The sequence below is a fragment of the Microcebus murinus genome, chromosome X, assembly GCF_040939455.1.
Source record: "Microcebus murinus isolate Inina chromosome X, M.murinus_Inina_mat1.0, whole genome shotgun sequence".
Lineage (NCBI taxonomy): Eukaryota > Metazoa > Chordata > Mammalia > Primates > Cheirogaleidae > Microcebus > Microcebus murinus.
Genome location: NC_134136.1, coordinates 80,912,243 through 80,929,834, shown reverse-complemented (window position 1 = coordinate 80,929,834; position 17,592 = coordinate 80,912,243). Strand labels below are relative to the sequence as shown.

Below are 17,592 nucleotides of genomic sequence, written 5' to 3'. Positions count from 1 at the left end.
CACCCTAAAACTCGGATGTCACCATGACACAATCTATGCATGTAACACAATTAAACTCGTACCCCATACATTTGCATTTTTTTAAAAAAAAGAAATTTTAGACCATAAATGACAGTTTAGAGGAAATCAACTAGCTTTCTTATTTCTTACAATAAAAAATTCCAGTTAAAAGTGTATATAGGCTGGGTGCGGTGGCTTATGCCTGTAATCCCGGTGCTTTGGGAGGCCAAGGCAGAAGGCTATCATTTTTGGGGTTTCTTTTTACCATTTTTATTTATGTTACTGCTTTAAAAAAAATTTTTTTTATTTCAGCGTATTACAGGGGTACAAATGTTGAGGTTATGTATATTGCCTTTGCCCCACCCGAGTCAGAGCTTCAGGTGCATCCATGAGACCAGGAGTTTGACAGTAGGTGGGACAACGTGGTGAGACCCCCATCTCCACAAAATAAATAAATAAAAAGTAAAAAAGAAGCAAAAATAAAACTGCCTATATGACTATTCTAGCATAGTGAAGGAGCCGGTTCCAGCTTTAGGGGAAGCCAGAAATACTTTTCCTCCAAGACCTGAGAGTCAGGATGGGTTAAATTTTACTTAACAGGGTTTCACTGGACACATAGGTTAATGCAAATTTTTCTGCGAGTAAGAATGAAAGAAAGGCTGGTGTGTGTGTGTGTGTGTGTGTGTGAGAGAGAGAGAGAGAGAGAGAGAGAGAGAGAGAGAGAGAGAGAGAGGGGAGACTAAAGGCAGGAAATGAGTGCTCTTGTATCATTGCAAACAGACCTTTCTCCTCGGGGAGTGTGCTTTGTCCTAAAAGCAACTGCGTGGTTATGTTTTGGTGTCCGTGCCAGGGCTGAGGGTTGCAAAACCCAGCCTGCCCTGTGTGGTGAGGCATAAACATAAATGCACCACGTTAGGCAACACATGGCTAAGAGCAACGATTCCCCGCAAAGAACTAGGGAAAAAAAAAACAAAAATCACAGAGAAAAAGAAAAGCTTTTGTCTTGGCCGTGATTAAATCTTGGGAGAGGAAGGCAGGAAACCCCGACCTCGAATGACACTGAGGTCCACTGCTGTTTCCGGGGCAGTGGGCTCCTCTCTGGACCAGGAGACCCAGTGAAAGGCCCCTACGGGGAGAAACTGAGTCCAAATTACAGCTTATCCGGGAAGGAATTTTATGGAAGGTGATTTAGACACTTGCCTACACGTAATCCCGGAGCCCGGAGTGACTCGAAAACAAAACACACCGTGATCCGGTTTCAGCGGCAGCAGAAAAATGTGTTTCTTGTGATTTCGTGTAACTTCCCAGGTACAAAGCAAAAGCACCAGCCCTCGGGAGTCATCCCTGTGCGGCCAGCCCACCCTATTCTACGTTCTTTAGGGGTAGTCCCTGGGGTGACCCTAGCACCTCTTGTGTTATCCCGGATGGAGCTGGAGCCCATTCTTCTAAGTGAAGCATCCCAAGAACGAAAAAACAAGCACCACATGGACTCACCAGCAAATTGGAACTAATCCATCAACACTCACATGCACGTATAGTTATAACACTCATAGGGTGTCGGGCAGGTGGGAGGGTGGAGGAGGGGATGGGTATATTCACACCTGCCTGGGGGATGGACACGCTTGTAGCTTTGACTCAGGTAGTGCAAAGGCAATTTATGTAATCATATCAATTTATGTAATCAAAATGTTTTTTTGAGACAGAGTCTCACTTTGTTGCCCAGGCTAGAGTGAGTGCCGTGGCGTCAGCCTAGCTCACAGCAACCTCAGACTTCTGGGCTCAAGTGATCCTCCTGCCTCAGCCTCCCGAGTAGCTGGGACTGCAGGCATGTGCCACCATGCCTGGCTTATTTTATATATATATATTAGTTGGCCAATTAATTTCTTTCTATTTTTAGTAGAGACTGGATCTCGCTCTTGCTCAGGCTGGTCTCGAACTCTTGACCTTGAGCAATCCGCCAGCCTCGGCCTCCCAGAGTGCTAGGATTGCAGGTGTGAGCCACAGCACCCGGCCAAAATTTTTTTTAATTAAAAAAAAAAAAAACAGATACAACACCTGCTAGTACCGTATGCTGGATGCTATTCCCACGCAGGGTTGCCTTCTCACGGCCTCAGAATCTCTCTCCCTCTCCTGCTTCTCCCACAAAGATCAATGCCGTCAAAGATATCCTCCCAAAAATCCAACGGAGCTAAAGGCAGCTAAAAATCCCCAGCAAACTTTCAACAGCCTCGAGCCAGATGCCTGCAGAAACAAAGCTGTTTGTGGATGTCCAGGTAAACCAAGACACGTGTGTTTTTCCATTTCTTGTCTAATATTTATCTCTGACTGCACCGCCTCTCTGTAGCCTCCGGGTCATTGCCAGACGCCATCTCACCCTTGGATGTCATCACATGACTCTGAGTACCTGTTCTCGTTCCTCACCGATGGCCAAGCACGACAGCCACCTAACACCGTGTTTGCCGGGGAGAAGGTTTTCCATACAATGTCCTCGATGGATTCTCTCAAGAACAGCTGCCCGCACAGGACACCGGCATTTCTCTAAATCTTCCAACACCCAAGCTCCTAAAATACCTTCTGTGGCGTCAGGCACGGTGGCTCACACCTGTCATCCCAGCACCTAGGGAGGCCGAGGCAAGGAGGATCACTTGAGGCCAGGAGGTCAACACCAGCCTGGGCAACATGGTGAGACCCCAAATCTACCAAAAAAAAAAAAAAAACCTCAGACTTTCCCTGGGCCATCATGTCCTGAAACCAGTGAATCTCAACCTGATGACATCATAGGACCACCTGGTGAGTTTTAAAAACACACACCTGCACCAGACGCAAAATGTCACACACTGTAGGACTCCATTTGTATGGAATTAGAGAATCCACAGAGACAGAATTATCCCGAATTAGAGAATCCACAGAGACAGACAGCAGAGTAGTGTTTGCCGGAGTCTGGGGAGAAGAATTGGAGGGTGTGAGTATGAGCTCTCCTTTCGGGAGGATGAAACAATTTGGAGCTAGGTAGACGTGAAGGCTGCACAGCACCGAGTTTGCCGAATGTGGCTGGACTGGCATCCACACATCAGTGCACGGTGGGGAACCGCCTGCCCTTTCCACGTACATGGTGCCCTGCTTGACCTACTGGGTCTGGGACCCACGAACGGTACCCACTAGCACCCACGACTCCGATTTGCAAAACAACCAGGTCAAGACCTGTAGAAAATGCTGCAGGGAGACCTCTGCACCTTGGAACCAGAGCCCCGGACCTGCCGGAGCTCACGGCTTCCGCCCTGCCAGCTGCCGAGGGCCGGCCTGGGAGGTTGAGCAACATACAGTAGACAGCGGGAATGCACAAAAATGCTCTCTGATCTTATGATGAATAGCACCGTTCTAAAATTCTACAATACACGCCAGGAGCCAGCAAACTGCGTCCCACTCATGGTGGGTCAATAAAGTTTTATTCAAACACGGCTGCATCTCTTCGATTCCGTATTGTCTTGGTTGTTCTCGTGCTGAAACTTGGATTCAGTCTTTGCAACAGCGCAGCCTGCAGTACTGAAAATATTTACTGTCTGCATCTACCAAATGTGTTTGCTAACCTTTCACGGATATGGGTAGGTAACTTGCTTACATTAGCTCTGTGTGATTTACAAAATCAGGAAAATGGCATAAATGCATACTATAAAATGCAAACAAATCAAAGTGCTTATGATCAACTTAATTTGGGGGGGGGGCAAGGAAATTTGTAGGTATGTTAGTCAGTTTGAGCTGCTATAACAAAACACCATAGAGTGAGAGGCTTATAAACAGCAGGCATTGATTGCTCGCAGCTCTGGGGGCTGGAAGTGGGAGATCCCTGCGTGGCAGGGCCTGTGTCTGGTGGGGACTCACCTCCTGGTTCACAGACGGCGCCTTCTCGCCGTGTCCTCACGTGGTGGAAGGGGCGAGGGAGCTCTCTGGGGCCCCTTTTATTATAAGGACCCTGGTCCCATCCATGAGGCTCCACCCTCAGGACCTCATCACCTCCCAAAGGCCCCACCTGCCAACACCATCCCCTTAGGGGTGAGGCTTCCAATGTATGTATGTGGAGAGAACACAAACATTCAGTCTACACTTTGTAAAACATAGTTTTTTAATGTCAAAGAAGAATTGTACAGCTACATATTATGAACTGATATATAAAACAAATTACTGGAGTTGAAGGACCTCACCCTACAACAAACAGAGTCAATCTCCGATCTGTGATTTGCTGGGTATGTCCAGACAGACAGCAGGTCTGCAGTTCTGGGAAAAAAAAAACAGTGCTCGTTTGTGAAAATTAGACCAATGACATTCTGAATCCCATCCTAGGAAAGATTCCTGGGCATGTGCATTCCAGGAAAAAGTCAAATCTGGCATCCCTTTTCTCTGGGGTTGGGAGGCAAATGTGGTATGATGCTTAAGTGCACAGACTTGTGTCCAATATTGCCTGGGAGGAAACCACTTATCAGAAATCACAAACTGTATTCACATCAGCCAATTCCCATTATAAATATCCCCTTTATCTACCTATCTACTTATTTGTGTATCCTGTTGGTTCTGTTTCTCTGGAGAGGCCCCAGTGAATACACTTGGATTTGGCAATGGTTTCTTAGACACCACACCAAAAACATAAGCAGTAGAAGAAAAAAGAAATGAACGAATTGGACTTCATCAAAATTAAAAACTTTTTTTTTTTTTTTTGCATCAAAGGACACTATCCAAAGAGTGAGAATAGATAATTGCAAAGCCTTACGGGCTAACATTTCTGAATTTGGGACATGTCTCAGCCAGGTGGCAGTACAACCTCATTGTGCAGAAACTTTCTACTGACATCTGACAAGATAAAAAAAAGTGCCAGCCACAGAGCATCAGCGTTACATGAATATCTCATCCAATGTTCCCCATCAACATTTTTTTTTAACTTTTCCAATTTTTTTTTTTGTTCCAGAAAGCTGAGTTGAAATTCTACCATGGAGTGACATGATATGCAATGTCAATCTCTCTCCTCTCCTGGCTTCCCCAGCTTGGAAGTCATGTTGACAAGGCACACCGGAATTCCTTTCTTTCCTGCCTGCAAACACCTCCTTATGAACTGGTAAATTCTTTGCAGGGGGAAACTCAGTGGCTTGTGAATAGGTCTGGTCTGATGGCCACAAGACCCCCACCTCTACCAGATATCTCTGTGGCCAGTGTTCCCTCCACATTTGCCATTCTCTGCAGGCACCACCTTTCGGATGGGGACCTCAAGACTGCTGGTTCCACTTGCACAAGGGTCCTGTTTTATCCATCTGAAGTGGGTGAAAAATACATCCTTCCAAAAGACATGCTAATGTCCTCAACCCCAGTACCTGTGAGTGGGATCTTATTTGCAAATAGGATCGTGAGATGAAAGAATACCAGAGTAGGGTGGGCCCTAAATGCAATGACTTGTGTCCTTATAAAAGAGAGAGAGAGAGAGAGAGAGAGAGAGAGAGAAACACAAGGACATACAGAGGGAAGTCATTAATGTGAAGACGGGAAGTGAGATGGAATGATGCCCCTACAAAGGAATGCCAAAGGTTGCCGGCAAACACCAGATGTTAGGGTATGCCAGAAAGGGTCTTCCCCCAGAGTCTCCTGGGGTAGGCTGGCCCTGCTGGCACCTTGATGTTAGATTTCTGGCCTCCAGTACTATGAGAGAATACATTTCCCTTGTTCTAGATCATTAAATGTGTGGGGATTTGTTATGCTTCCCTAGGAAGCTCAGATAAGAGTTCACAAATAAATGTCTTTGTTTTGCCAAAATGGCACAGCTATGGGTTGTGTCATCTATTGCATGAACCCAGAAGATGTTGAGATCCTAACCACTGGTACCTGGGAATGTGACATCGTATGCAGATGACAGAGGCTTTGCAGATATTAAAGTTAAGAAGAGGTCTTTGAGGGCTTTTAATTCAATATAACTGGTGTCTTTATAAAGGGGGAATTTGGACATAGAGATACACACACACTGGAAGAACATCATGTGATGAACATGAGGGCAGAGAGGGATGTAATGTACCTACAAGCCCGGGAAAGTGAAGAAATGCTAGTCACCACTGGAAACTGGGAGGCAGGCATAGAAAAGAAGAGAAAGATGGTGAGGCTAATAAAATGCTTGAAGAAATAGCGATCGGAAATTTCCCAAGTTTGGCAAAAAGACATAACATATAAACTTACACGAAGCAAGGTAAATCAGAATAAAAAGACTAAATTCAAGGCTGGGTGCGGTGGCTCAGGCCTGTAATCCTAGCACTCTGGGAGGCCGAGGAGGGTGGATTGCTTGAGGTCAGGAGTTCAAAACCAGCCTGAGCAAGAGCAAGATCTGTCTACTATAAATAGAAAGAAATTAATTGGTCAACTAATATATATAGAAAAAATTAGCCATGCGTGATGGCTCATGCCTGTAATCCCAGCTACTCGGGAGGCTGAGGCAGGAGGATCGCTTGAGCCCAGGAGTTTGAGGCTGCTGTGAGCTAGGCTGACACCATGGCACTCACTCTAGCCTGGGCAACAAAGCGAGACTCTGTCTCAAAAAAAGACTAAATTCAAAACCAAAAATCCATCCAAAAGTTCATCATTGACAAAGTTCTGGAAACTAAGCACAAAGAAAAAAAAAATTCTTGAAAGCTGTGAGAAATGGCATCTACCTATAAGAGAAAACCAATTTTAAAAACCATGGATTTTTTTTTTATCAGAAACCATGGAGGCCAGAAAAAAAGTGGCATAATATTTGTCAGGTGCTGATAGAAAAGAACTGTCAACTCGGTGTCTTATATGCAGTGAAAATATCTTTTCATGGATAAAGGAGAAACCATGATTTTCCCAGACAAAGAAACCTAAGATAATACCAATGGCAGCATGGCCAAAGCAAGTTCTGTAAACACAAAGGAAGTGATAAAACAAGAGCTCTTGGAACACTGGGAAGAAAGAAAAAAAAAACAAAACAGAAAGAATTAAAATGTGGGAAATGCAACAGAGTTTCCTTCTGCTCTTGAGTTTTCTAAATTACGTTTGATGGTTGAAGGAAAAATTATAAAAACTGTTGTGGACCTAAATGTTTGCAGAAAAAAAAAATAGTCGAGGCAATAATATTATAAATGGGGGAGAGTAAAGAGCCATCCATAAAAGTAAGGTTTCTGGTGAAATGGAAATGCCAGCAGATAATGGTAAGTTTTGTATATAGAATATAATACCTAAAGCAACCACTAAAACAAGCATGTAAAGAAATATGCTTAAAAACAAAAACCTGACATGCTTGAGGCTCTTATTCGAGGGGGGAGGGGAGCATGGGCAATATAAGTAACCTTGACACTTGTACCCCCATAATATGCTAAAATAAAATTTTAAAAAAAGATAAATAAGTAAAAACAAAAACCTCCAGACCAATATCACTCATGAATATAGAGAGATGTAAAAGTTCTTAACAAAATATTAGCAAATAGAATCTTTCCATATAAATGACTGTGTCTGAATAAATAATTAGTTTATAATGAACTCAGACAACTCAGTAATAACATGACCAAAAACCCAGTCTAAAAAAAATGAGCAAATATATGAATAAACATTTCCCCACAGAATTCACTACAAAAAAAGATGGTGGAACTTTTTGAGATAATGAAAATCTTCCGTGTCCTGATTGTAGTTACAATTGGCATACACTACTACATATATTTGTCAAAGCTCATCAATGTGTTTGCTAAAATTGTTAAGTCTTGTTGTATATTAATTATATCTTAATAAAGGTGACTGAAAATAAGACATTAAAAATATAAAGAAATAACCCAGATATAAAACATTTAAAAAAAGGATGGTTTAGATTTCATGGTGAAGGAACTCAGGAAATTTCACCCCAAAATATGACTCCTTGGTATAAAAAGTATTTTGAATTAGAGGCCCTTAGAGATCAACAGGTGTTGGAAGGAGCTTTCCCTCTATCTGCATAACAAGATGGACCTATTGGAAGGACAACTGACTTCCATTCCACTCCCTGTTATCTCACTATATGGCAGGAAAGAAAATCAAGATTGCAAGAAGACTTGGCTCAAATCACCTTAAATATTATACCTGTTTCTCAAGGTTAATTTAATTTGCAAAGAGAATCACTTACAAGTCTATTGTCCCATCTATTCATCCTCCCTGGCTACCATTTCTTGCCCTTAAACAGAATCACCTATACTCTTCATCTCCCCCTCAACCCTAAAAGGAGTGTATAAAAATATCTGGATCCCATTAGGATACCGGGTAATCACTCAGTGATTCTCCCCATGCACACACCAAATAAACCTCTTCCTTTTATTAATCTGCCTTAATTGTGAGTTGATCTTTCAGCAAACTTTCCAGGGAAAAGGGAAGTTTCCCCTCACCCCCACAAATAGCCAAATGAAGTTTATTCCAGGAATGCAAGATTGGTTCAATATTCAAAAGTCAATCAATGTAATTCATCATATTAATAGGCTAAGACAGAAAAATCACATGATCATATCATTCAATGCAGACAGAATTTTGGCCAAATTCATCACCAATTCACAACTTTTAAAATAGGAAAAGAGAGGAAATTCCTCACCTCAATAATTATCACCTGCAAAGTAACTACAGCTAACATTGTACTTAAAGTTGGAAGGCTGACTGCTTTTTCTCTAAGACCAGAAACAATACAAGAATGTCTTCTCTTACAACTGTTATTCAACATAATGGCAGAAGATCTAGCCAATGCAATAAGACATGAAAAGAAAATAAGAGGCGCACAGATCAGAAAATAAGGAATAAAGAAATAAAACAGTCTCCATTTGCAGATGACAAAAATGTAAACATATAGTAAACATCACTTACCTACCAAGGAGTCTACCAAAAAGTAAATACTCTAGAACTAAAACTGAGCTTAGCAAGGGTAAGTAGTGTAATCATACAAAAATCTATATTTTCACATACTAGCAATGAACACATGGACACCAAAATTTCTAAAAAAAAAAAAAATCAAGATCATTTATAATTGATTAGAAAAATGAAATACTTAGTCACAAATCTAATACAATGTATTCAGGACTTGCTGCTAAGAAACACAAAATACTAATAAAAGAAATCAGAACAGTCTAAATAAAGGAAGAGATATATTTTGTTGACGAATTGGACTCAACATAGCAAAGAAGCTAATGCTTCCCAAGTTGATATGCAGATTTAATGCAATTCTAGTCAAAATCTCAACAATATGTTTTGTAGGTATAGACAAAGTTATTCTGACATGTATATGGAAAGACTGAAAAACTAGAAACAGCTAAAATGATTTTGAGAAAGACAGAGTAGGAGGGACCAATCTGAACACATACAAAGAGACGTTTTGCCAAAGAGGATTTGCAGATGACAAGATGATGAAAAGAAGAGGTAGGCAGAGTCAGAGAGAGATTTGAAGATACCATCCTGTCGGCTTTGAAGGAAGAGGAAGGGGCCATGACCCAAGAATGGAGACAACGTCGAAAAGCTGGAAAAGACAAAAAAAAATTTTTTCTTTCCTGGAGGCTTCATGAAGAGCACAGCCCTGTTGATGCCTTTATTTTAGCACAGAGAGATTTTTGTTGGACTTCTAAACTACAGAACTGTAAGATAATATAAACTTGCAATTTTTTTTTAACTGTTACATTAGGGATAATTTCTACAGTAGCCATAGGAAATGAAAACACCTTACCCCTTACCTGGAAGACAAAAGTCTATATTCCAAAAAAAAAAAAAAAAAATCTCCAAACTGCATACAGTTCCCCAGCCCTCTACCAAAAATGTTTATTATTTAGAAGGATTGAATGGGAGAGGGATAAGCGAGATGCTTTGTTATTGAAAAACAAGAGCAAAATAAACATCTCTCTCTGTGTCTATGCCCCATCAGTAACTTCCTCTACCCTGCCAGCCCCCTCATTTCTCCTTTGCTTCCCTATGTCATTTGTAAAAGGAATAAAAAAATTCTCTATCATTCCCTGAGAATTTTAACCCTGACTCTCACCCCGTTCGGCAACATGAAACGTGCAATTAGCTCGACAGCAATATCGAGGGTTGGCAGAGTCTCCTTTTATCCCATGCCCAGACTGACTTGGCGAATAGCTGTCTTCCGGGAAGAATAGGGCAGGTCTGCCATCCTCGTGCATGGAAATATTTTCTCCATAAGACTTCAATTTTATTGGCAACTAGTAAGAAAATTACACTGATGCATCCTCACTGTAAGGCGGTCCACCAAATCCCCAAGCTGTGGACAACTCTTCTCTCTGGTTTCTTTGTAAGAGCGATGAAACCCCCGTACAAATGGATGGGTCAGAGGCAGGAAAGAGGCAGGGGGTGGATTTGCAGTGATTCCAACTACTAAGGATCTACTGCAGGTGTCCTCAAACTACGGCCCCGTGGGACCACATGCGGGTGTTTTTGCCCGTTTTTTTTGTTTGTTTGTTTGTTTTGTTTTTTTACTTCAAAATAAGATATGTGCCGTGTGCATAGGAATTTGTTCATAGTTTGTTTTTTTTAAACTATAGTCCGGCCCTCCAGCTGTCTGAGGGACGGTGAACTGGCCCCCTGTTTAAAAAGTTTGAGGAGCCCTGGTCTAAAGGAATAAAGTGTAGTCCCAGCAGGTGCCAAAGCACCTGGGAATTCTCCCACTGGGTCACGGGTAGGTCTCGAAATATTTCTCCACTCACAATTCATCGGGACTCAGTCATGTTAAGAGAGAAGGCTACTTGCGTGAGGAAAAGCCCAGTTAACTATGTGGGTCAGACCCCTCCAATTCTCACTGTCGGACTTGATGGGGAAGAAACACCTTCCTGTAGAATAATGACGATTTTGAGGGGACTCAACTCTGAGATTCATGCATTAAAGTGTATGCTTTTGTTTGTCTGTTTGTTTTTGACGGAGTCTTGCTCTGTCACCCCGTGCTCAATGGCAGTGGCATCATCATAGCTCACTGCAGCCTCAAACTCCTGGACTCAAGCCATCCTCCTGCCTCAGCCTCCCGAGTGGCTGGGACTACAGGTGCACGCCCCAGCACCCAGCTAATTTTTTTCTATTTTTAGTAGAGATGGGGTCTCGCTCTTGCTCAGGCTGGTCTCAAACTTCTGGCCTCCGGCGATCCTCCCGCCTCAGCCTCCCAGGGTGCTGGGATCGCAGGTTTGAGCCACTGTGCTCAGACGAACACATATGGTTTTAACCCACATTTGTTATCTTCCATCTTCCTATTCAGAAGTGAGGCATGCACTGCAGGAAAAAAAATAAATAAACCTGCTGGGTATTGGACAGGTGTGGGGGGGAGGGGACGGGTATATACATACACAATGAGTGAGATGTGCACCGTCTGGGGGATGGTCACGCTTGAAGCTCTGAGTTGAAGGGGGGTCAAGGGCATTATACGTAACCTTAAAATTTGTACCCCTATAACATGCTAAAATAAAAAATAAATAAAAGCCTGCATTGGCATTTAACACTGCTAAGTGTTCCTGAGCCCGAATGGCACGGTCAACTAGATTGATTAAATAATAACAACAGCACTTCCTTAAGCCCCACCCTAAATGCCTTGGTTCACATAAGCTGAGGAGGAGAAGCTAAAATCTGTAAATTTGGAAAAGCTGCCTCAAGCCTTGCTGGTTCACAGCCCAGCTACAGAAACCCTGACTTACACTTTTATAAACAAGGGTACAGATCTCTTTTTTTTTTTAATGCAAAAAAAAAAAAAAACAAAACAAAAAACCACCCACCGACCTGAAAGGTGCAGGTCTTCTCTGTGGACAGACAGCAGGTTTACTTTCTGGTTAGACACAAGGAGCCCCTAGGGAATGTTTCCTCCTGCCAACGCCCCTTGTTGACAAAGATGTGATAAATATGGGATAGCATAAAAATAAGATTAAAAAGCAAGCACAAAGGACAAAGATCTTACCATTTCTTTCACTGTTTATTTCTCCACCTCTTTGGAGAACCCAGCTGCCTTGAATTCCAAGGTTTGACCTTACTGTTTAATCATCCTTTTGTATGGGAATGTGATTAACTGGGGTTATTTATTCCTTTCCTTGATGGAACACTACTTTTCTGAAGTTACCATTGATAGGATTTGGCTCTCTCTCTCTCTCTGTCTCTGTCTCTCTCTCTCTCAGTTTTATTTACAGTTTGTTTTCCCTTTTATTTTATTTCATATCATTTTTATTGATACAGATGCACATATTTTGGGGGGCGTGCCTGTGACATTTTAACACATGTGTACAATGTGTAAGGATCACATCATCATTTGGGGGGTAGCCATCACCTCAAACATTTACATTTTCCATGTGTTTGGGGACATGACAATTCTTCTTCTCTTCTAGCTAGTTTGAGATATGCAATAAATTATTGCCCACGATGACGTCCCTACTATACTCGTGAATAGAACTAGAACTGATTCCTCCTATCTAATGCAGTGCCCGTTAACCAACTTCTCTTGATCTATGGCATGTGATATAAGCACAATATAACGAAATGTTTTGCTGTTTAAAACTAGAAGCACACTGATTTTCACATCTCCGGGAATGGATGAGGGATTAAGATTCCAAAGGGATTTGAGAAGATTTGATAATCGTGACACAAAATAGTAAGGGCAACATTTTGCTAAAACATGTTAGGCTCTGGCCAGATACAGTGGCTCATGCCTGTAATCCCAGGACTCTGGGAGGCTGAGGCAGGAGGATTGCTCAAGGCCAGGAGTTTGAGACCAGCCTGAGCAAGAGCAAGACTCTGTCTCTACTGAAAATAGAAAAATTAGCCAGCCGTAGTGGTGTGCACGTCTAGTCCCAGCTACTCGGGAGGCTGAGGCAGGAGGATGGCTTGAGCCCAGGAATTTGAGGTTGCTGTGAGCTAGGCTGACGCCACGGCACTCTAGCCCGAGCAACAGAGCAAAACCCTGCCTCTTAAAAAAAAAAAAAATTAATTATACCTAGGACTTATAAGAGGATTATTTGGCAAACAAGAGTCCCCAGTCAAAACTGTGGAATGTTGAGGCTCTAGAGAGTACAAACACACAAGAGATTTTAAGAATGCATATATTTTTTTTAAAGATTCAACACCTAGAAGTATGCAGACAGTTCTTATCTGAAAACGTCTTTGACATGACTCGGTTTACATCTAATGTTGCCTGGAATACATGCCCTGCCTCAATATGAAAAAAAAAAAAAAGTGTGCTCCCTAGCAAACACATAAGAAAAAGAAATTTTTTTGGCATAAAGTCCAAAAGAATCTTACATCTATAGTGACGCTGTTCCATAGTGAGGCAGCCACGTATACATTTTTGCAGTGGCAGCTGCAATCTGAGCTGTGTTTCAGGCGAATGCCAGAAGAGAGAAGGAGCAAGAGCCGTGGAGCGATTATTCAAGGGGGATTTTCAAAGGAAGCACGTTGCCCTTTGGGAACTGAGCCAGCAAGAGCCCCCACTTTTCTGGGTTGGACGAAAGGCGGGGAGGGTCGCAAGCCACTTGGGGCTGAAAGACTAGCTGCGTTCGTTCCTTCGTTCGGGAAGATGTGCCAGGCTCCTGCCTGCCGGGAGGGTGCGGATCTGCAAAAGAGAACAGACGGTCTTGTGTAGCGACCTGCAAGCTCACGGCACACGCTTGGGGACTTGCCCAGTCTCTCTCTCCCTGGGGCAACCTAACTTGGTTTCTGTGGAATTCCTGTCTCTCTTTTTCAGAGCGGACCAGCTCCGCACATGCGTGGACCGGCCAGAGGGTGCTGCTCGCAGAGCCAGCCAGGGACCCCGTCCGTCTTGGCGTGGGGAAGACGTCCCCTCAGAGAGCCAAGCACATCGCCAGAGTCCCGCGGGGGGAGAGCCCCGGAGGAACCCCAATTCAGGTAACTGACCCTCCTCTCCTGGAACTGCTAGCAAAACCGCTTATTTTAAATGGCAACTCTTCCCCCCAGGCAACGTGCATCGTTTCAACGGGGGTCCCTGGGAATGTGTTAGAAGAAATTTCCTTTTAAAAAAACAAAAAAAAACAATAGTCGGTGAAAATACGACATGCATATTTTACACGGGCGATTTCTTTAAACATCATGCATAAGAAAAACCCACAAGAGAAAAGAGACCAAGCAGGGAAGATTTGCAACCACACTAGATGCTTAATGCTTGAAGGCTCGGAGTGTGGACAATGGAAGAGATAGTGGAGGTGAAAAAATTAAATTGGATTTTTGGGGGTAAAAAAAAAAACGGGGGGGGGGAGGAAAGAGCAACCAGGGCAGCCAACTGTTTATGAGGGAGTGGAGCCGAAAAGCCAGGCTCGGTGCCTGGGGCTGAGGTCAGGGCGGGGAAGGAAGTCTGTGATTCTGTCCCCGGGAAGGGAATCAAAGGCTAGATTGTCGGTCATACTTGGACCGTGTTTCTTTGTATTTTTCTGTGTTTTTTTTTTCTTGTGGGGACTTTTTATCCAGGAGCAAGGAGCCAGTCTGCAGCAAAGCGTGCAGCACTCTAAGGGTTAAAGTGCAGAGTTCCTTGGAAGAGAAAATGAGGCTATTCTTTGTGCCGATAAATAGATAGAGCATACCACTGAGGGAGCCGGCCACAGAGTTGATGGATAACTATATCTCACACGAGTTTCAACCATGATTGAGGGTGCTGCATTTAGACTCAAATATAACCAGCCAGAGAAAATAAACACAACCAGAAATGTTCCCCAGGAAAGTCAGAAGCTGCCCATATGTTTCTTTCTGGAGAAATAAAAAGAATATACTAATACCTACCGGCCGGGTGCAGTAGCTCACGCCTGTAATCCTAGCACTCTGAGAGGCCCAGGTGGGAGGATCACTCAAGGTCAGGAGTTCGAAATCAGCCTGAGAAAGAGCGAGACCCCCCCCCATCTCTACTAAAAAAAAAAAAAAAAAGAAAGAAATTAATTGGCCAACTAAAAATATATAGAAAAAATTAGCCTGGCATGGTGGTGCATGCCTGTAGTCCCAGCTACCTGGGAGGCTGAGGCAGGAGGATGGCTTAAGCCCAGAAGTTTGAGGTTGCTGTGAGCTAGGCTGACGCCACGGCACTCACTCTAGCCCAGGCAACAGAGCGAGACTTTGTCTCAAAAAAAAAAAAAAAAAAAAACCTACCAATTTTTATAAAGGCAAATATATATGTATACTTTTATAAAGGAAAAATTATATGCAATTCATTATATATTTGCATATTTTTATATAATCCATTCATATAATCCTCAGCCCAAATGTACATATATATATGTATGTACACAAGACATAATATATATTATATATAATATATATGGATATACAAATGAAAATGTTCCTATAGGCTCCCTACCAGGTAATGATTTAGGATTAGGTTGCCACAAATCACAAAGTAGAACCAACTACAGATGGAGTGCATGTTAGTGGTAGGAAAAGAAAGTGTCCCTGGCAGGTGCGGTGGCTCACGCCTGTAATCCCAGCACTCTGGGAGGCCAGGGTGGGAGCATCTCTTGAGGTGAGGAGTTTGAGACCAGCCTGAGCAAGAGTGAAGCCCCGTCTCTACCAAAAATAGAAAAAGTAGCCGGGCGTGGTGGTGCATGCCTGTGGTCCCAGCTACTCGGGAGGCTGAGGCAGGAGGATCGCTTGAGCCCAGGAGTTTGAGGTTGCTGTGAGCTACGGTGATGCCACTGCATTCTAGCTGGGGCGACAGAGCAAGACTATCTGCAAAAAAAAAAAAAAAGGAAAGAAAAGAGAGAGGAAAGAAAGAGAGAGAGAGAGAAAGAAAGGAAAGAAAGAAAGAAAGAAAGAAAGAAAGAAAGAAAGAAAGAAAGAAAGAAAGAAAGAAAGAAAGAAAGAAAAAGAAAGCAAGCATTCCCAACACCTCTCACCTAATATTCACTGGGACTGGTGCCAGGAAAATTATCCGCTTGTCCACACAAGCCAGGAAGGGAGTGTACCCAACATTCCACTCATGAGACAACCGGGTGGTTTCATCACCCACACGAACAGCAGGTGAAACCAGGACACAAGGTCTCACACGTGATGTTTCACTGTTGCCCGGGCTAGAGTGCTGTGGCATCAGCCTCACTCACAGCAACCTCAAACTCCTGGGCTCAAGCGATCCTCCTGCTTCAGCCTCCTGAGTAGCTGGGACTTCAGGCATGCACCACCATGCCCGGCTAATTTTTTCTATATATTTTACTTGGCCAATTAATTTTCTTTCTGTTTTCAGTAGAGACGGGGTCTCGCCCTTGCTCAGGCTGGTCTCGAACTCGTGACCTCGAGCGATCCGCCCGCCTCGGCCTCCTGGAGTGCTGGGATGACAGGCGTGAGCCACCGCGCCCGGCCTGCATGCCTTTATTTCTTACAGGTGTAAAAAGAGAAGAGAAAACATGTTGTGTCTGGCCCACTCTCGGTAAGGGAGGATTATGTGCGTTCGTGGATATTCTGTTTCCTGTCTCTGCCTCTCTGCTGTGGCTTTCTCGGAATGCATTGACACCTGAGTGGCCGTGCCTGCTTAGTGATCCGTCACGCTCGGGACTTGTGACTAACAGAAGCACACGCTGCTCCGCTACCTTTCGGTTGCTCCAGGCAGCCTCACACCAGGTGGGTGTGCAGCGCTACCACGGGCCAGGTGTCTGGTTTTCCGAGGCCCCCGTCTTGCACACCTTTTTGGAGGCTCAGATCACATCTCTACTTTATCATACTGGGGGACTGGGGCTCCACTTGCCTGCTGTATACATGCATGCCCACAGCAGCATCCACACAAACACACACACACACACACACACACACACAAAATAGCAACAGTGGTGGCATGGTGGAAGCCACCAAGCCCTCGTGGCAAGGCTTCTTCCTGGAATGCGACCACCAGGGGTCTCCGCAGCAGGCTGGACCCTCCACCGCCTCGAAAGACCCCCTTCTCATGAGACCCCGGTGGGCTAAACAGGTCAGGGTTAGGGATGTCTGCGTTCAAGCTCGAATGCACTGAGGCTCTGCAGGGACTCGGAATGACCGGCCCGCTGTGGTCTCACCATACCCAGAGCATGTACGTGTTCTGTGCTCTTCCGTCCGGGCGGTCCAACACCCAACAAGGTGCCACCAACACCCAAGTCTGACTCAGTTTACTTACTTAAGGAAGAACAAGCAGTAGCTGTTCTACACAACCGATCCACGCCTTCTAAGTGGGCACGAGTAAGGCTTCCCGTTAATCACCCAGCACGATCACTTAACAACGGAGGCCACAGCTTCCCAAATAAGATGCTTAAAGCCCAAAGAAGACCATCCACCGTGTGCGTTACTTTTTATTTATTTATTTTTCCTGCATGTTATGGGGGTACAAATGTTAAGGTTACATAAATCGTCCTTCCCCCCCTGCCCCCTCGAGCCAGAGCTTCAAGCGAGTCCATCCCCCGGTTGGTGCACATCTCACTCACCATGTATGTATATGCCCATCCCTGCACCCCTCACCTGCCCGACACCCGATAGATGTGACTCCTATATGTCCACTTAGGTGCTGATCTGTTAATACCAATTTGCTGGTGAGTCCATGTGGAGCTTGGTTTTCCATTCTCAGGATACTTAGTAGAATGGGCTCCAGCTCCATCCAGGATAACACAAGAGGTGCTA

At 44.0% G+C, this 17,592-nt stretch overlaps 1 protein-coding gene across 1 annotated transcript in view; it reads right to left on the bottom strand.

Annotated features, from left to right (window-relative positions):
- Positions 1 to 10,150, bottom strand: part of ARSH (arylsulfatase family member H) — a 45,492-nt gene extending 35,342 nt beyond the window's left edge. The window contains exon 1 of the mRNA XM_075999160.1: positions 10,106 to 10,150. Coding sequence (XP_075855275.1) covers positions 10,106 to 10,150 — 45 coding nt within the window. The remainder of the gene's footprint in view (positions 1 to 10,105) is intronic.
- Between the last annotated feature and the right edge of the window lie 7,442 nt (positions 10,151 to 17,592).